The sequence below is a fragment of the Procambarus clarkii genome, chromosome 25 (genome assembly GCF_040958095.1).
Source record: "Procambarus clarkii isolate CNS0578487 chromosome 25, FALCON_Pclarkii_2.0, whole genome shotgun sequence".
Classification (NCBI taxonomy): domain Eukaryota; kingdom Metazoa; phylum Arthropoda; class Malacostraca; order Decapoda; family Cambaridae; genus Procambarus; species Procambarus clarkii.
In genome coordinates, this window is record NC_091174.1 from 2,948,196 (window position 1) to 2,969,825 (window position 21,630).

General features: G+C 38.1%; 2 protein-coding genes across 2 annotated transcripts in view; one reads left to right on the forward strand and one right to left on the reverse strand.

Annotated features, from left to right (window-relative positions):
* LOC138349497 (uncharacterized) overlaps positions 1 to 21,630 on the reverse strand; it is a 691,637-nt gene that overhangs the window by 567,853 nt on the left and 102,154 nt on the right. The window lies entirely within an intron of this gene.
* LOC138368608 (thioredoxin reductase 1, cytoplasmic-like) lies at positions 3,458 to 18,195 on the forward strand. Its single transcript, XM_069331158.1, has 12 exons — positions 3,458 to 4,018; positions 5,166 to 5,226; positions 9,235 to 9,410; positions 9,852 to 10,049; positions 10,655 to 10,834; positions 11,258 to 11,491; positions 11,671 to 11,787; positions 12,464 to 12,618; positions 14,651 to 14,780; positions 15,075 to 15,305; positions 16,432 to 16,566; positions 17,469 to 18,195. The coding sequence occupies exons 1-12, from the start codon at positions 3,683 to 3,685 to the stop codon at positions 17,529 to 17,531; spliced, it is 2,016 nt and encodes a 671-aa protein (XP_069187259.1). The 5' UTR covers positions 3,458 to 3,682; the 3' UTR covers positions 17,532 to 18,195.

A 21,630-nucleotide genomic window follows, 5' to 3' on the forward strand; every position in this document is an offset into this window, starting at 1 on the left:
AAAGAGACAATTCATTAATTAAATCAAATTTATACTAATGGCTCTCGTAATCCGAATAAAAATGGGTTTGCAGTTATATATATGGTAATTTTAAATAATTTCAAAATGAAAATGAAAGAAAAGTACGAGTTAAAAATCAAGCACTCACAATGCGTTAATTGTCATTCTTACACTAAGAAGGACATAAAGGAAAGAGCCTGTCCTTAGACCAAGTTCATTACCACGAGAAACCACACCCCCCTTTCAAGCCACCTGGATAGTTATCTATATATTTGTGATGGTCTGAAAACATATTATGGTTTCAGTAACAGTCTACTTGTAAACTGGCAAGTGAACCCTTGTCCTAAACAGACAGTATTCCCAAATTATAACTTAATGTATTATAAGCAGTCTCCGTGGTGTAGTGGTAAGACACTCGCCTGGCGTTCCGCGAGCGCTATGTCATGGGTTCGTATCCTGGCCGGGGAGGATTTACTGGGCGCAATTCCTTAACTGTAGCCTCTGTTTAACGCAACAGTAAAATGTGTACTTGGATGAAAAAACGATTCTTCGCGGCAGGGGATCGTATTCCAGGGACAATAGGATTAAGGACTTGCCCGAAACGCTACGCGTACTAGTGGCTGTACAAGAATGTAACAACTCTTGTATATTTTTCAAAAAAAAAAATTGTTCGTTTAAAATATTGAAAGTGTATGCTGAAAACGTTTTCTTTGGAGAATTTGGCTTTCTATAAACTGAATTCTTGGACACACTTTAAATAATTTTTAATTCCATATTTCACATTATCGACAATAACGCACAATATTAATGAAATCTAATCAAACTTTAACCTAACCTAATCATGGATAAAGAGTAGATAATATCACTAATTATGTAGTTGTTTCCAATCCATTCCCTTGAGCGGACCTCCTCCCTGAGGACAGGTTGAAAGGAAAGCAGCTCTCACGATCACTCACTCTTCTGTCTTAGAAAAGGTCAGGCAGAAAACAATCACTGAAATCAAGAGAGATAAGAAAATGCAAACCAATATGCCATCACGGTCCTGTGGATCTTATCCATGCTGAAATTTATATGACTGAACGTGCGCGCTTTGGTAGCTTGCGTAGACTTGCTCTCCCGATTGAGTGATAAAGATGAAGCCAGCCCAAGAGGTGGCACGGGCATGAATAGCCCATAAATTCCTCCCGGCCATGGCCACCAAATAGCAATAACACAGTTGCCAACAGGCAATTTATATCCAGGGTTCGTGTGTTAAATAATAAACACAACTTAAATTACGACCAAGAATTCGTAAATCAAAAATATCATAAAAAGCCTCGGTAACATTATTACAAATGAATTTGTAATGAAGGATTTAATATAATCTGCCACTAGCACATATTTTCCAAGCAGTTTTTTTCTTAATTAGCAAAATAGGTATACACCGCTATCCGTGGTGCTACCCTACCCTACCTATAGGTAAGGTAAGGTAACCCTATTCTATATGAGATATTACACAGTGTAGATCAAGAACTAGCCATATAGATTCAAGTATTTTTCCATCTCACGGGAAGGTTAGTCATACATGGCATTATGGGAGATAATACCTGCTGGCATGTATGACTAATCATCAGTGATGCAAGGATACCTTCCAGGGGATTCCAACCTCAAGGAAGTGCATTCATGGTGACTGGCACACACTAACGAGATTAAATTCGGTATGGTTTGAGGAACTATAACTGATAAAAATTAATCACCTTGAAGGCGTATAGTAATTAGTAAGGCTATATTTAATCTTTATATCTATCTATGTATATATATATACACACACACAACTGTAATATATCATGCTACATTATTTGTTTTAAATCATTTAGGTCTCGGTGTTGTATTTTCAAAACAGTTTTCTTTAACGCAAGTGTTTGTAAGCGTCACCAGCGGGCACTAAGGTAGAACATATTCAAATAAAATAAGCAAAGCGTTTATACTTATTTAGTTACCGGTTTGTTATCTATTCCACGTGATTTGTAATGAATTCATTGTTAATACTAAAAAAATGATTCCGTAAACTACATGTTAAATTATCAGGTTGGGTTACCGTTACCTGTGGCAGGTGGCTACAGGTGACGCAGTTACCTGTGGCAGGTGGCTACAGGTGACGTCGTTACCTGTGGCACGTGGCTACAGGTGACGTCGTTACCTGTGGCAGGTGGCTACAGGTGACGCTGTTACCTGTGGCAGGTGGCTACAGGTGACGCCGTTACCTGTGACAGGTGACGTATCTCCCAATCCTGAGCACTCCAGGTGCAAAACTGATTTTTCACACTACATCACCGAGTGCCCAGTTATTAGACCATTCAGACCCATTGGCATGAGGTACCTGGAGCTTTGCAATTACTTTATTACCTCTCGTGTTCTTGAGGATATCCTCATAATGCACTCAAAGTCTGTCAGTCATCACTTGCCTCTGTATGACTAACCATCCTGTGTGATAAGGGATTTTTAGCATCACGTAGCTATAGATTTTTGACACACTGTAGTTCATATAGTTTAATGTAGCTGCTCAAATGTACCTAAATGTGTTAATCCAAAAAATATATTAACAAACATGCGTAAAAATCCATTAGTGGTCGACATATCAACTGAGTTTCAAGAGGACCAGATAAGATAAGTAATTGACGAAGGTGATTTTTAAGTACTTTAAGAGTAGGTGCGACCTACATACACTTTGTATGATAACTATCCCGCTTGTATGATAACCATCCTGTTTGCATGATAACTATCCTGCTTGTATGATCACCATCCTGCTTGTATGATAACCATCCTGTTAATATCATAACCATCTTGCTTGTATGATAACCATCCTGTTAATATCATAACCATCTTGCTTGTATGATAACCATCCTGTTTGTATCAGGATGGTTGAATATTTTTATTTGAATTTTGTATGATAACCATCTTGCTTGTATGACAACCATCCTGTTTGTATGATCACCATGTTGCGTGTATGATAACCATCCTGTGTGTACGATAACCGTCGCCCATCCTGTCACGAGGTCCCGCGCTGCAGTTTGCATGTATTCACTATTATATATATTTTTTAACTCATTTATTCGAATACAAAATAAAGGATTTGTTTTAGGCTGTTGTGTAGGTGGGTGTGAGAGGTGAGGGAGAGATGTGAGAGGTGTTTTTTTAATTATTATTATTTTTCTACCACAGACGTGGCCAGAGAATTACAATGCTAACCAACATATATCCATTTTCTTCTGTCCTCCATGGACAGGGTTAGAGATCTGTTAAATATATAGTTCAGGGATTTATTGAACAATCAACCGCTGAAGGTGAGGGAGAGGGGTGAGTTTTTTTAATTATTATTATTTTCTACCACAGACGTGGCCAGAGAATTACAATGCTAACCAACATATATACATATTCTTCTGCCCTTCATGGACAGGGTTAGAGATGTGTTAAATATACAGTTCAGGGATTTATTGAACAATGAACACAGCCCCGCTCCTGTGCCAGGTAAGTCCATTACGGGCTCACCATAGCCCGTGCTACTTTGGAACTTTTGTTCTAAGTAGCTGAATCTAAAACAACAGCAACAAATGATCAATGAAGCAGTGAAGGTGAGGGAGTGAGAGGTGAGGTAAGAGGTAGTAGAGGGGGAGAGAGGTAGTGTAGGGAGGGAGGAGCAGGCATGAGCAGGTTGGTGGTGGCGGCCGCGACGCTACGTAGAGCAGTGTTCCAGCCACGCTGCTTCCTCTCCCACGCCTGCCACACTCTCCAGCCCTCACACTGCACCAGCAGGAGCCTCACCTCGTGCACCTGGAGTTGTGTCCCCGCTTGTAGAAGCGAAGGGAGAACCGTGGGGGCGTGTGGGAGTGTGTTCCCGGTGGGTGGCGCCAGGTCCCTGCTGGTGATGGCGCCCGTCCTCTCCTCCTCTGACCTGCCGGCGGCGCTCCTCGTCGACAACTATGTCAAGGAGAACAAGGTCATGATCTTCAGCAAGTCCTATTGCCCCTTCTGTCATAAGGTCAGTCTTGTACAGCTATTCTCTCATATAACTAAGTGTAAAGATATCTCGTTGGTCTGGTCGGCGTGGGTTATATAGGTCAGGCATTCCTATAGCATCAATAATGCTATAACAGCTATAATGCTATCTTCAGCAAGTCCTATTGCCCCTTCTGTCATAAGGTCAGTCTTGTACAGCTACTCTCTCATATAACTTAAGTGTAAAGATATCTTTTTCGTCTGGTCGGCGTGGGTTTTCTATAGGTCAGGCATTCCTATAGCATCAATGTTATAACGGCTATTGTATTTGGCTATGGTTATTTTGGTGTGTGTAAGGCTATTGGGGAGATACATTGTTACGTAAATGTTAGTTTAGCAGGACTATGGTTGTAAGAATGGGAATTGTAATGTAAGTCATTACTTAGGAATGTTGCCTCGTAATGGGGATGACCTTGAAGAATTGAACCACATTATTGTATTATTTTTGTTTGGGTTTGGTGAGATTAACCACTATATTGAGCAAGGAAGGTATTTTACATATACAGTTCTCTACTGTGCTTTTCAAAGTAGCATTTAGAGGTGCAGTTTTATACCCTAAGTTGTATGCATAACTTGCATGTGTATGAAGTATGGTCAAACTGTATACAGTATATTACGTTACGTTGGCTCTAAAATGCATTGGTGAACTGTCTATAATCTGTATCTATGTAAATGGATGCAGGCAATAGAAGGTTAGGCTATAAGTTAAGTCAGTTAATCTTCGGCAATCCAGAGAATCTATCGAAACTGATGCCGATCTTTGCTCATGGGTACAAGATACTTTATACCCTAGATGGTTGAATTGGACTCTGGCATTTTGACCAAGCTAATTTTTTTTTTTAGCTTGTATGGGGTGCATAATAAATGAACTAAACTAACTAAATCTGCACAAAATGGGTTTATATTTTGCCTAGTCCTAATTGACCTTGGTAACTGCTGTTTATTTTTTTATATAGCCTTTTTATATTTATTTTTTATATATATTTTTTTATAGCCCAGGGCATAATGGATGATCCATTCTATTAACTGTGACTAATGTTCTTGTTTATCTTGGTTTAACCTCTATTTGCTGTAACTTTCCAACCAGTTACAGTATTTTAGTACACTAAATCAACTTTTGCATTTTTCAGGTGAAGGATCTCTTTAACCAGATAAATGTGACTTACACAGCACTGGAGCTTGATCAAATAGGTGAGTTGAAAGGTACTATTTTTTTTATCTTGCTTAGTCCAGAAGCCAGTTACTGGAACCACTTAAGTTATTCGCTACCATATTTTCTGTGAGCATCTCCTCGGTAACTCCTCGAGCATAAGCACTTTGTAGCCAAGCTTTGGGAAAATCACACCTGGCCTACCGGGAGCCAGTACTGTACCTGAATCTAGCTCTTTGAGGTCAACCGAAGGATCGGATCTACTCAAAGCCATAAACAAAAATGCAAGAAAGGTAGTAATTACCTAAGTGTAATTACCTAAGTGTAGTTACAGGATGAGAGCTACGCTCGTGGTGTCCCGTCTTCCCAGCACTCTTTGTCATATAACGCTTTGAAACTACTGACGGTCTTGGCCTCCACCACCTTCTCACTTAACTTGTTCCAACCGTCTACCACTCTATTTGCGAAGGTGAATTTTCTTATATTTCTTCGGCATCTGTGTTTAGCTAGTTTAAATCTATGACCTCTTGTTCTTGAAATTCCAGGTCTCAGGAAGTCTTCCCTGTCGATTTTATCAATTCCTGTAACTATTTTGTATGTAGTGATCATATCACCTCTTTTTCTTCTGTCTTCTAGTTTTGGCATATTTAATGCTTCTAACCTCTCCTCGTAGCTCTTGCCCTTCAGTTCTGGGAGCCACTTAGTAGCATGTCTTTGCACCTTTTCCAGTTTGTTGATGTGCTTCTTAAGATATGGGCACCACACAACAGCTGCATATTCTAGCTTTGGCCTAACAAAAGTCATGAACAATTTCTTTAGTATATCGCCATCCATGTATTTAAATGCAATTCTGAAGTTAGAAAGCATAGCATAGGCTCCTTGCACAATATTCTTTATGTGGTCCTCAGGTGATAGTTTTCTATCTAGAACCACTCCTAGATCTCTTTCTTTATCAGAATTCTTTAAAGATTTCTCACATAATATATAGGTTGTGTGGGGTCTATGTTCTCCTATTCCACATTCCATAACATGACATTTATTAACATTAAATTCCATTTGCCAAGTGGTGCTCCATATACTTATTTTGTCCAGGTCTTCTTGAAGGGCATGACAGTCATCTAAATTTCTTATCCTTCCTATTATCTTAGCATCATCAGCAAACATGTTCATATAATTCTGTATACCAACTGGTAGATCATTTATGTACACAATAAACATCACTGGTGCAAGAACTGAACCCTGTGGTACTCCACTTGTGACATTTCTCCATTCTGATACATTGCCTCTGATTACTGCCCTCATTTTTCTATCAGTCAGAAAATTTTTCATCCATGATAGAAGCTTACCTGTCACCCCTCCAATATTTTCCAGTTTCCAGAACAACCTCTTATGTGGAACTCTGTCGAAAGCCTTTTTTAGGTCCAGATAGATGCAGTCAACCCAACCATCTCTTTCCTGTAAGATCTCTGTGGCTCGATCATAGAAAAAAAAAAAGAGGTGTGATGAGGGTTCGAACGCACGTCCAGGATGATCCCAGACGCGCCTTAATCGACTATGCCTTGGTATAGTGTCCTATATACTACCTATCTTGGTATAGGTAGTGTGCAGCAAAGAGTGATTGAAAGAAATTGATAACCCAGAGGTACAAAATACATACCATTATTGACCAGACCACACACTAGAAATTGAAGGGACGACGACGTTTCGGTCCGTCCTGGACCATTCTCAAGTCGATTGGACCATTCTCACAATCGACTTGAGAATGGTCCAGGACGGACCGAAACGTCGTCGTCCCTTCAATTTCTAGTGTGTGGTCTGGTCAACATACTTCAGCCACGTTATTGTGACTCATCGCCTGCTACATACCATTATTGCCACAAGGAAACTACCTAGTTTACTGGTGACCTGGTAGCCTAGGTCACCTAGAGTTCTGGCCACCCACACATCTTTCTTACTTAGTTGGGCACACAACTATTTGGATAGTTTCCTAGTGTCAACAGTAGTTCATCTTGTTTAATTTTTTTTTTTTGTGGGGGTGTTTTCTTCGTTTTGTTAAAATTCCAACCTTTAGGCTCGCCTCTCCTTATAGAGTCAGATGTTTGCCTCAGCTCCAAGTTGGTTAGGATGAGACTTGGCAGCCTGGTACAATATCCTAAAATTTGACTACAGTATTTTGTATTTGTGCTGGAATAGTACCAATAGCTCATGGTGGGGGGGCCTATTAGTAGCTCATGGAGCTATTGATAGGCCCCTCCAGTAAAGGGCTTTTCATTGTTCAACACTTGATTTGTTTCCCTGTGCACTATCTACCAATAGTTTTACATCCAGGTCCTCGATTTCTGCTGGGTTCAATTACAGAAGCAAACAGAGTGAAGGTACATGTCAAATGTATTCCATCCTCCCCAGGCATTTCTACCCAAATCATCATTGAACAAATTCCTGTTATCAGTCACACATCCTAAATATTTAAACTTGATCACCATTGATATATACTGTATTTCACTTCATTTCCTTCTCTCTCTCTCTCTCTCTCTCCACCACCATAACTACTATTGTCTACATTTCAGTTAATTAGACCCCTCTCACACAGAATTTTCAATAGTCTGAATATCTGTAAATCTATTATATTGTGCTACACAAACTATCATCTGAATATATAAAATTGTACATACTTTAATTACAGATTAGGTATTAGACTTATACCTATACAGTACTTTATTGTTCTTCCATTTCTCTCTCTCTCCCTTCTTTTTCCCTTTAGCTCTCCTTTTCCCATTAGTAATCAGTTGTGTAAGTTTTTAGTTTATAAAGTAAAATTGATAATTGTAATCAGGTTTGTGGCCATGCATATTAAGACTATGTTGAACTATATGTTTATTTAAATGAACTCGGGATGTGTGTGTGAAGTCACGCTCTGGGAAAAACTAGACTGAACTTCCAGGAAATTATTCTGTATAAAACACTGGGAATTCCACTCTGCTGAACTGTCGACACTGAATTTTGTTTTATTTTATGGCATGTTATTTGTGATCTTGATACATTCTTACTGTAAGTGAGCAAGTAATTTTAATAGTGTGAGAAATGTATAATCTTTTATTGGCCATTACAACTGATTAATTGGATCTTAGGTTTAGCTTGTACTTTGTACAGAATATATGTTCATAGACAATGAAGCATTAATTCAAAATAGGGTATCTTTAAATGCCAGGAATTAGGATAGAAAAATAAGATAGGACAGTTCAGTATATGAAAATGTGAAGGTGTGGTAGATGATGTGGCAGCCATGGTCGGCACAAACACTTAATATATTCCAAGTCATGTAGGTTGGCTAACAAATAGTATTGTATGCTATTTGAACAGTAGTTGTCCAACTAGACTGGGGCTTCTCATGCCATGTGTCTTTAATAAATATAAATATTTTGCTTTACATGGTCCAATAATACTATTCTTTAGAGTTCATTTCAAAATATTTGTATAGAAAATTTGAATTATTATGAAGGCATCATTGAATGACATTTATTGTCATTCAGTGATGGGAAGGGGAGTAGGTATTTATCAGTTTCCAAGTCTTTGTTAAATACTGTATCTCCATTAGATATTTGCCTGAAACGCTATGCGTGCTAGTGGCTGTACACGACTGAAAGAACTTTGTATATATAAATAAAAAAATATATAAATTACAGTAGTACAGAAATTGATTACCTAGTAGTTTCTTAGAAAAGTTTCTACTAATTAAAATTGCAATGTTCTGACATTATTTACGGTAACTTGAGACAGGATGTAGGTAGCATCCAAAAATGTAGTTTTTAATACACTTGCACATATATTTTGTCTTTCCTTCACCTTCATTTAAGCACTAAGGCATTGTAGTAAATTTCTCCAATTTGGACATTTTTACATTATAGTGGACTTCTATTTTACAGCATTTAACTATAAGATTTTGATGGTTAATAATCTTACCGTTTTCATTTTGGTCATGTGTATGTGAGAGCCCCTTTTTTGTTTTCTTTTAGTCTTTCAGCACTGAAAAACTGTCCTTCTCTCTGTAGATAACGGTGCGGAGATCCAAGATGCACTTGCAGAAAAGTCTGGCCAGAGTACTGTACCCAATGTGTTCATTAATGGGCAACACGTTGGAGGTGCAGACAAGACCTTCGAGGCTCATGCAAATGGCACATTATTACCTTTAATTAATAAATCTGACCATGAATTTGATTACGACTTGGTAAGAGTTATTTTGTGTCGCACACAATTAAGTATATTTCCTAGAATTGCAATTCAATTGCAATGAAAGACTTAATTTGACTAGCTACTTTGTGTATACAAATCAGATCAATATTTGTCAACAACTTGATACTCTACTGTATGTACAGTAGGTTAACAAAGATATTGTATAAATTCTTGAAAATGTCATTTTCCATTACAGTAAGAATACATAAAATTACTTTATTGTATTGTATTTATGTAGTATTTTAAGTAAAAATTAAGTTATATATAATGGTTTTGGTTTTTCAGTAATTTGTTTATAAATTGCTATTTATTTGTGGTACTTAAAAATAGAAATTAATTTTGTTTGAGGTTTGTTCAGTATTTTCTTAAGTAAAAGTAATAAAATATTTATGTATACAGTAGATGTATTTCTTGCAATATGTATCTTTTCCAACAGATAGTTATTGGTGGTGGCTCCGGTGGCTTGGCGGCTTCCAAGAGGGCGGCTGATCTGGGTGCCAAAGTGGCAGTGTGTGACTTTGTCACTCCAACCCCAAAGGGCACAACATGGGGCCTTGGTGGTACATGCGTCAATGTTGGGTGCATCCCCAAAAAGTTAATGCATCAAGCAGCAATTTTTGGACACGATTTGCAGGTTTGTTATTAACTATAGCACTTGTTTGTGGCATAGTGCTTTAAGTCCAAGTAATAAAATATTATGGGTGTTATTATGGGTCAAGATGTAGGTAGTACAGTACATAGTTGGAGCCGGTCGGCCGAGCGGACAGCACGCTGGACTTGTGATCCTGTGGTCCTGGGTTCGATCCCAGGCGCCGGCGAGAAACAATGGGCAGAGTTTCTTCCACCCAATTCCCCTGTTATCTACCCGTAAAATAGGTACCTGGGTGTTAGTCAGCTGTCACGGGCTGCTTCCTGGGGGGTGGAGGCCTGGTCGAGGACCGGGCCGCGGGGACACTAAAAAGCCCCGAAATCATCTCAAGATAACAAAGATAGTATTGTTTGTTGATTCTTGAATTGCCTGTACATCTGCTAACTAGATCCTCCTTGGTATTAAACATTTTGACAATAAGTTAATAATGTTTGTATTTTCTTAAATGGGAGAAAGTTGCATATCCTTCGGTACCCTGTTATTGTATTGATATTGTAATGTAATAGCAATTGCAGTTGCTTGTTTTTTTAATTAAAAGTTAATGAAATGTCTGTCATTTCAATTTATTTGCTACTTGTGCCAACCTCCAGGATTCTCGAGACTTCGGATGGGACACCCCAGAGACAGTTGCTCACGACTGGAACAAGATGGTGGAAGGGGTTCAAAACCACATAGGATCTTTAAATTGGGGCTACCGTGTAGCTCTTAGAGATAAGAAGGTCAATTATCTCAATGCTTATGCCAAATTCACGGACTCCCATACCATACAGGTACAGTATATAAATTCCCTTGTAATTTTTTCCCCCTTCTTTATAACGTTGATGGGGAACTTTGTGTTTATAAAAAAAAAAAATATATTGAAAGATAACTATTGACCAGACTAGCCTGACTTGGTCTTGGAGTGCACTAATTGTTCCATGGGGTCCGTTACTGTTGAGCTTTGGCTCTTTGGTCCCACCTCTCGACTGTCAATCAACTGGTTTAGGTTACATCCATTATTGTTACTGTCGATAAGGGTTTGGGTTGCATCCGAAAATTTGGTTTTTAATACTTAAACATAATTTGAGTCTTTCCTTCACCTTCATTTTATATTTTAATAAAATGTTTTGATATATTTGGTGTGCACAATTCTTCAGTCTTTACATACTGCACTATTTTTTGTTTCTTTGGACAATTGTAATTTAAATTTCCAGACAGTAGACCGTCGTGGTAAAGAAAAAATTATCACAGCTGACAAGTTTCTACTGGCCATGGGAGGTCGTCCGCGCTATCCCGACATTCCTGGTGCCAAGGAGTACTGCATCACCTCCGATGACATTTTCTCGCTCCCTCACCCTCCTGGTAAAACTCTGCTGGTTGGAGCATCATACATTGCTCTCGAGTGTGCTGGCTTCCTGGAGGGGCTCGGCTACGACACCACAGTAATGGTAAATGGCTCGGCATATCTTTAATTTCAAGTAAAATTAGTTCTTGATGTGAATCCAACTATGAGCAGCTGGAAAATTTATGAAAAATGTATCTCCATTATTATGTATAATTGGATTCAAAGTCATTATCTAAGGTTGGTATATGTAGGGTAAGTAATATTTTTTGCGATTCATTACAGGTGAGGTCGATTCTGCTGCGTGGATTTGACCAGCAAATGGCAGAATATATAGGAGCTTACATGTTGAAAAATGGTGTAACATTTATTCGGGGTGCCGTGCCAACTAAAGTAGAACAGGCAAGTGATATTATTTACTACTGTTTTCCGTTATGTATTCCTGAGGTAAGAGTTCTTTCAGTGGAGACATTCTACTTTGGTTAGCACACGGCTGTTCTGTTGGAGTTCCATTCTTAATTTTTTACAAAATTCAATTATTTATATCCTTCCACATACCCATATTTTACTCTTCACTTGTAATGGTGAATTAATTGATGAGCTTAATATATACTTTATTTTAAAATATTATGTCCTAATGAGTATTATTTTAATAGACCTGATTCAGGAATGGTATACAATGTAGTGGCTTAAAAACCGAGTTGTATCAATATGGGTCAGTAGGCAAGTTTGGTGTGAAAAAGGTTTATTATTAAGTGATGAAATATGTGTAGGAACATAAGAAAACAAAAAATGTCAAGTTAAACTTGAAGTTAGGGATATTTAGTCGTAAGACTTGTACTCTTCAGGCAAGTAACATTAGAATTGGAAATTAGTAATTTGGGGAGAGCAGGAGCAGGTTACTGGTGTAATTTTGTGACTTGTGTAAATTTGTTAAATTATTAAGATATAAATCATTTCCTAATTAAGACACTGCAGCGGAGGAAAGTTTTATCCTTTTATATTTATGATAGTGCTTTTTTTAGCCATTAATTTTCCTGAAGTATATTTGATGTATAAAGTACGTGTAATGAAACAGATTGAGGAAGGTACACCAGGACTGCTGAAAGTGACGGCAGTGACCAATGAAGGAGATGAAATAGTGGAAGAGTATAACACAGTGGTGTTTGCTGTCGGCAGAGACCCCTGCACCTCTAATATTGGCTTGGAAGACATTAATGTTGAGCTGGCCAAGTATGTTAATTTCTTGTCTTTTACTTATGTCTTAAGTGATACCAAATGTTTTAGTAAAGTAAAACAAAAAAAAAAACAAAAAAAAATGATGGGATAGCTTGAAAGATTGCATGCAAAAGATACCCAGTGTGCATTAGTGACTTGCTGAGGATAAGGCAATATTTCTGATACTGTTTACCTCCGAGGACAACTTTTCAAATGTATTTGATAAATAAATGGCAGATAAAATATACAGTAATGTCTAAGCACATAATTTTCTAACAAATTCCAGTTTTGGTAAAGTGCAAAGCAAAGGCTGCGAGGTTCTGTACTTGCCCTATTACTCTAACGTGTCACTAATCTATACACTATCTATCTATATATAATATAATAAATATATATAAATATGTGTGTGTGTGTGTGTGTGTCTTTTTATCTGTGTTTGTGATTGGTGACCAGAAACTTAGGGCTAGCCTTCCAAGACTTTGCAGGGTGACAAGTGGTTGTTGGAGGGATGGTCATGGTGGTCGAGGTTGACCACCTCCCCCAATGCCTCCACCTTCCTCCCTTTGTATGAAATGGAAAGTTACACCACATTCCAATCTCTCCAAATACCAGACTCCATCCTCACTAAGATTCATCCAGCATATTGTTTTCTATATAATTAAATGTTTGTCGCGAGTAGTTTATTGATGACTAATAAAGGTGGTTGAAGTGATGGGAATGTGTAGTGAAAGTGATAAGAGGCCATCCTCCAGTAACTATAGTACTTACAGCAATTATTTATTGATTCATACAGAAAATGGACTGTTGAACCCCCTAAAAAGTTCACATTTTGTATTGGTAAATTAGTCCAAATGGCATTCTATAAAAATGGAAACGTTACTAAAGAATCCTAGACAAATGTCTAAGCAATACTAGGACTAATATGTTATCTTAGGCCTAATATAGCACGTGTGCTTTACTAGACCTATGTGTTTTATTTTATTTTCGTGTCCTCTACAAAATTAATAGAACAAAACGTGATCATTGGCTATAACAGTACATTTTTATACATTAAACAAAAAGTTGCTATAAGTACTATCATTTTAGGAAGATGGGTGGCAATTTGTGAATTGTTACTTTTCATAGTGTACTTTGTAATGTTATGTTGGGGACCATAATGTATAAAATGAGAAATACAGTACTAGGTCGGAGGACAGGTTGGATGCAAGACAGTGTGTAGTGAAGGTGGGCTCTTTCTCTAACAACAGTGGGTACTGTACCCTTTTAATTTTATAATACTGTATTATTTGTTAAAAATACTGACCATCTGCAAAGTGTTAGGAGGAATGAATATATTTTGAATATAGTGTATTTTAACTGAGGATTGACATTTTACTTTTGACTGGTATTTGAAATTGTGATACTAATAATGTCCTGGAAGTAGTCAGGTTCACTCTCTACTCGCATTTGGGAATCCCGGGTTCGAATCCCAAGTAGGACAAAAATGATTGGGCTTGTTTTCCTATCACCTAATGCCTCTGTTCACCTGGCAGTAAACGAGTACCCAGGAGTTACTCGGCTTGTTGTGGGGTTGCATCCTGGGGAGGGGCAGTAATTTGACCAGAGGGAGGGGGGTGGGGCTCAATACGTATAAGCCTAACGTACATACGTGTAATTGCCTAAATGTAGTTACAGGATGAGAGCTATGCTCGTGGTGTCCCATCTCCCCAGTACTGTTATATAACGTGTGTGTGTGTGTGTGTGTGTACAGTACATGTATGTATGTGTGTGTATATATATGTATGTATATATATATATATAATATATATATATATATGTATGCGAACAAGCCTGAATGGTCCCCAGGACAATATGCAACTGAATATGTTATATTCTGGACAATATGTTATATATATATGTATATATATATATATATATGTATATATATATGTATATATATATATATACACCGGTTGCCTGTCCCCTGACATAATGAATTATTATAAAAAATTAACAAGCAGAATTTTTATTGTTAATATGTTTAAGAATTCATTTATTTGAATTTCAGGAATGGCAAGGTGATAGTAAATAATGAAGAGCAGTCGTCTGTTCCTCACATCTATGCTGTGGGTGACATTATGGAAGGAGGGCAGGAGCTGACTCCTGTGGCCATCCAGGCTGGCAGACTTCTGGCTCAGGTGAACCTTTCTACCACTTGCTTCATTAAGCTTCCCACTATACTCTTTGCTTGCGTGACAATCATTCACTCAAATATACTTCAGCACTTCTCGGACTCGAGGCAGTCTTTAGCACTCCACACACTTCCATTAGCATTTGTATATTAAAACTTGAGTAAATTTTGCCCACTTTACAAAATTTAAATACTTTTGTGAAATATAACTAGAATAAATACATAATTCTCGTTGCTCGAAAAGATTAAAGAATTTTGTTATTGTAAACCGAGGTCATAATGCATTTTTTTTTATCTTCAGCGCCTGTATGGTAATGGAAATTTACTAACTGATTACGTAAATGTACCTACGACCGTGTTTACTCCACTGGAGTACGGTTGTTGTGGCCTCTCTGAAGATGCTGCCATTGACACCTACGGTGAGGATGACATTGAAGTGTACCATTCCTACTACCAACCCTTGGAGCATACGGTTCCTCACCGCCCAGAAAATGACTGCTATGCAAAACTTGTCTGTCTCAAGAGTGAAAATGTAAGTATTGAGTATTGATGCACTAAGAAACTGGATATAGACTTTTGAGTTCAGTCTTTGATATTTATTACAAAAGTAAAATAAAGCAATAAAGGTTTGGTTTTACAAATTAAAAAGCAAGGGTAGAGAAACAATTGTAGCTCAAAAATGTCACAGTAGCTTAATCTTAACGTGTTGTGAATTTTTAATTCAAAATTAATGCAGCTAAATTGTGAATTAAGTAACAATAAATAATGTACATATTTGGTTTGCATGTACAACACTTGTTTATCTTAAATTAGTGCATAAAGAAATAAAATGATTGGGGATGTATTAATGAGACACATACACACATGTGTGTATGGTTGGCTGGTTGTGCTTGCAGGGGTTGAGCTTTGGCTCTTTGGTCCCGCCTCTCAACTGTGTATATGTGTATTATATGTATATATTCTTCATGTATACATGGTTTCTAAGTATCCACTAGTATGTGTATTGGACTGAAACAAAAATTCTGAAAGTTTTCTTGTTTCAGCACATTATGAAGGAGTACATACAGAAGACAATGGTTTGGGATTATATACCCCACTACACCCGAGTAGATAACAAATCCATAAACCAAAATATTGATTAAATTTAATCAATTATTCTTGCATAATTGCAAGAATACGCCCCGCCCCCCCCCCCCCCTTTCCATCCCAAATGATTATCATGACCCCTTCCAAGTGTGCTATATAGTTATAATGGCCTGGCGCTTTCTCCTCATAGTTCCTTTTTTTGCATTCACTGAAGGAGCTCAATTTTCTGAAGCCCACTAAACTGAATATTTGGGCTATTCGGACATGGGGAGCTACAGATTTCAATCTATAGCTCCCCGTGTCAATGACGGGTACACTTGAATTCGTTATTGATGCCTTCATAGTTTTTTAAAGCCTTTCAAAATTACTATTCTATATCCATGCTTTTGGGAAACAATCTATAATGCCTCACGAGAGTTTAGTTTTCTGATTAAGCATTATTTACACTTTCATAAAGTATTAGTGACAGATGAGAGTTCACTTGCTTCACTACATCTTTTCTTTGTATAGAGAGCACTAAGATTTAAACAAATATATGTAATGTATGGTCCTTTTGGCAATGATATCCACAGGAGCGGGTTATAGGATTCCATGTGCTTGGACCTAATGCTGGCGAGATTACACAAGGCTTCAGTCTTGCCATCAAGCTTAAAGCCACTAAATCGGACTTCGACAACCTAATTGGCATCCATCCAACCTGTGCTGAGGTAATCTTAGTCAAAGTACAGGGTATAGTTTTGTAAATTACATATTACAGTATTTGATGATACAGTATTGTTGAGGCACTAATCCACCCTAACACCACACTTCTTTTAAGTCATGCTTGCTCATAACTAGGATGTAGGGCTACCAGAGAACATTTAATTTCATAGGCAGGCATTTGCTGTTTATACAATGTCCTGAAAGATTCACTGTACTGTACTTGTTATATACCCGGTACTCATTATAGTACTTGTATTCCTGTTCTTGCTACTCTCTTTACTGTACTCATCTTCTCAAATTAGCTTTATTGGTTTCCATTACACAATATAATACTGCTCGACCACATCTGGTATTGAAAATCATGAACTCTTTCGTGGGTTCTCTGAAACCTGACTACCTTTATCCCTTCCCTCTAGCACATTTATTCATAGGAATAAAATATTATAATGTATGAAATTGCATTAAATGGGCATATAATAACATTACAGTATAACATTTTCTTACTAAAAATTGTGTGTAATTCTGCAAACTTAATCAGTACTTGTAAAAAGTTAACTTAGTAGTTTAAATTATTTTCATGAGGTATTTGCACTAGGTAAAGAATTTGTGATCATCGCACATTGGCAACCAATGGGGGTCCTGCTTTGAATCTTTGCTGCCATGTTCACAGGTTTAAGGAATTATTTTTTTGACATGAATGTGAAGTAAATGGCTTGGTTGTCAAGATCATAGTGATTTTAAAGATGTACTATTTTTATATTAAATATTTTTGAATATAGGAAGAAATTCCCGATTGTGATTCATATAGGATGAGTTATTGCATGTCAAGGGACAGGAAATGTATCCATTGTGTTATTGGGAAATGGAACAAGAAAATAGCTATTAATAATTTTTTGTTTTTCCTCAGATCTTCACAACATTGAATATAACGAAGAGGTCGGGTAAGGACGTGAATGCTGCGGGTTGCTGAGGTTAAACTTAGCTGCTTTTTAGCTCAAACTGACCAAGGGCAGAGCACACGTTAAAGCAAGATCTAATATATTGATCACGATTACCTTGTAGTTAGATCACAACTTTTGCATTGTCCAGGGTTGAAATGGAAACCTTATTTATTCAGTAATTCCTTTTTAACATTATTAATTATATTAATCTCAACACTGGTTTCATAGTGCACAACTATTTCATCACTGCAGACATTTCATGGGATTTGTCCTACACAAGGCTGGTATTTGTGTGGCCTTTCTGCCCTTGGTCATTAACATAAAAGCAGCAAGTTTCTAATCCTCTGAGTCAAAGACTGTTGCAGAGATTTGACACGTGGAGGTGTCGTGTAGGTATGTCAACATTTTGAACATCTCGACTCTCTAACGTGTCAACTCTATGTTATGAAGGTAGATTTTCAAAACCCAAGTTTTGGGCGAGGTCTACTGGAAGCATGTCTTTGGTGTGGAGGGACACTGGGTCTCGCTTCTTCCCTTATTTGAAGGAGTTTGATTAAAAAATGACAGATGTAATCTATAATTCTTTCCATTATATTATGGAGTGGTACTCGTATTTTTATACAGCATTGTTAATTCCACTAAAATGTTTATGGGTTTGTATTGTGAAATTTAATAAAATTACACCCCAATCTATTTGGCTGTATATTATATAAAAGTGTCACACTTTATATTGACAATTGTGAATGTGGTAAATAATGCTAAAAATTATTCTTTGAATATTACTGAAGATGACAAATGAATAATTTTATTTATTTTTATTTATTTATATATATATATATATATATATATATATGCAAACAAGCCTGAATGGTCCCCAGGACTATATACAACTGAAAACTCACACCCCAGAAGTGACTCGAACCCATACTCCCACAACTGGTATGTACAGGGACGCCTTAATCCGCTTGACCATCACGACCGGACAAAAGGAAGTGATAGCCGAGGCTATTTGAACCACTTCCCCGCCGGCACTCGGATGGTAATCTTGGGCATATCATTTTATTTATTTTGTCCGGTCGTGATGGTCAAGCGGATTAAGGCGTCCCTGTACATACCAGTTGTGGGAGTATGGGTTCGAGTCACTTCTGGGGTGTGAGTTTTCAGTTGTATATAGTCCTGGGGACCATTCAGGCTTGTTTGCATTTGTGTTCCTCACGTGTGCCCCAAAGAATGAGGTGATTTGATAAAATGCTATGCCCAAGATTACCATCCGAGTGCCGGCGGGGAAGTGGTTCAAATAGCCTCGGCTATCACTTCCTTTTGTCCGGTCGTGATGGTCAAGCGGATTAAGGCGTCCCTGTACATACCAGTTGTGGGAGTATGGGTTCGAGTCACTTCTGGGGTGTGAGTTTTCAGTTGTATATAGTCCTGGGGACCATTCAGGCTTGTTTGCATTTGTGTTCCTCACGTGTGCCCCAAAGAATGAGGTGATTTGATAAAATGCTATGCCCAAGATTACCATCCGAGTGCCGGCGGGGAAGTGGTTCAAATAGCCTCGGCTATCACTTCCTTTTGTCCGGTCGTGATGGTCAAGCGGATTAAGGCGTCCCTGTACATACCAGTTGTGGGAGTATGGGTTCGAGTCACTTCTGGGGTGTAAGTTTTCAGTTATATATATATATATATATATATATATATATGAAACATTGTCACTGTATGCTGATGAAGAGAAAGAAAGCAAGCAAGATATGATTAAATAGGAATCTAGTGAAACGTATTGATCTTGATTGAATGTAGCAATTGGTTCCCGACTGTGCTAGCAGCAAGCTGGGATCATCTGTTAAGTTGTCTTGACTTTAAGTGTGGTGACTTGATTGAGTTTCAGGTTATGTTCCCAAACCTAGTACTGTAAGTCTCTACTGCATGTCACTTTGTGTCCCAAGTACATGTTCCTCTAGCTCTTGAGGCCCGTCAACCTATCTTGGCATTCGCCAATAAGTCGCCAGCAGTAAAGTCTTGGGGATAACTAGAGAGAGAGAGAGAGAGAGAGTGAGTCCGACTGCAGCAGAGGTAGGTACCTGAGGTGGTTGTAGTGTTTTGGATGGAAGACTTGAGTCAACCTTTCAGAAGTAAGTAATTATCAAAAGAAAGCACCAAACCGGGAAGGCTATGTAATACCTTTCAGAAGGGTTCTGAAATTGTTTTACCCTTGATATGCTAGACACCATCACAGGAGTCTCAACATAGGCCATGCCAGCCTTTTTTTCTTAGGTTGTCTATCTTGCCTAACTTATGGTGATTCAGAAAATCAACATAACTGTGGCCAGATCTCTGATCAGGTCTCCAGGTTGTTAATCTGCTCAGTTAGACTATTAGATGCAGCTGTTTGCAGCCTGATGTATAAATTGCAGGCTGGTTGATCAAGCCTCCTTTTGGGGGGGTTTCTGAAGTTCTTGCCAACACTTAGAGAAGATAGCCAGTTGTGCCCCTTATGTGTAGATTGTATAGAGTTGAAAAGTCTGGCCCTTTGATGTTGATAGTTCTCTCTGCATACCTATTGCACCTCTGCTTTTCAATGGGACTATTTTGCACATCCTGCCATGCTTCTTGGTCTCTGGTAATTTTATTTCCATGTGCAGTTTTGGAACCAACCCCTCTAATATTTTCAAAGTTTTAAGTTATTATGTATCTCTTTTTGCCTGCACTCTGGAAAAATACAGATTTTAAAATGTTAATGTCCTAATAATTTAGACGTTTTATCGAGTGGATTTTAGCAGTAAAGGATATTTGCATGCTCTCCAGGTCAACAATTTTTCCAACAGATGTTGGCTACCTTGCTGGAGTATACCTTGACAGTTATGGGGGGTTTGAATGTAATTTGGCCTACAGAACCTCAATTGGTCAGGGTACCAGGTTGAGTTTTTAGATGTTGATTGATATAAGTGCTCTCGTACACTGACCCTGTTGGGCAACTAATATGTTTTTTCCTAAATATGTCTTTCCATGGGAGTATCTAATACAGCAGCTGAAAATTTGAAAGGGAGCACTCCACATATCCTACACGGAGTGCTCAATTCCTGGTTGGTTTCAGTGATTATAGAGAAAAGCTAGTTTTGCAGACATGTCTGTCTTCCTTTTTTGCAACTAGTCTCTGTTGGGGCCTTCTCTCTGTTGGCATCCATTTATAGCTTGAGTAAACTTTTGTTTATTAAAGAGACTTCAGGATAATACTGTAAATTGTACCAGTTAAGAGATGGGTAAGAATCTAAAGTTCATTGCTTCATGCAGTGCTAGACTTTTCAAGCAGCTGCTCAATCTGTCAAAGCGCACAATGAGCAACATATATCATAGATAAGATATCACGATGGCGTGATTTTCTCATATATCCTATGTTAGATAAGGTCAATATCAGAACATTTTGAGTCAGTGTGCCTGTTCCTGGAGAAAAATAATGAAGTTTCCCAGGGTGGGGGTTGACAACATCAAACCTAATGCTGGAAGAGTAAATAAAAGTGGTTTACAGCCTATGAAAAACTGACAAATGTCTAGTAGTCTTTCGGAACCTTACTACATGATATATACGCCAGGCGTCGTAACCACTTAGGCAGTTGTATAAAAGGTACTTTACCTCAAAACGTAACCCAACGGGCATCAAATGCAGCAAGTTTTCCAGCGAACCCTGTAGGATGAGCATATGTCTGGTGTCAGAACAGCACCAAGATTGAACCAGGAATACCATCTTGTGTGTATCGTTCTCACATACCAGTCCGTCCTCCAAACAAAGAACCAAGTGATTCCATGCACCCGCCAAACCCCCTGTTAATGAATTAAAAACTGTTTACACACGACTCACAACTGATTTTGTTCGAATACTTCCGGAACAAGTGCTTCACTGACGAATTTTGTTCGAATCACAACGCTATAAATGCTTCACCCACGTACTACACATACAAATAATCGCGAACAGAACCTAAACACCTAACCTACCTTGAGGTGCTTCCGGGGCTTAGCGTCTCCGCGGCCCGGTCGTCGACCAGGCCTCCTGGTTGCTGGACTGATCAACCAGGCTGTTGGACCTAACCTATATTTGCACAATATGCTAATATATTATAATATTAATTTATATTT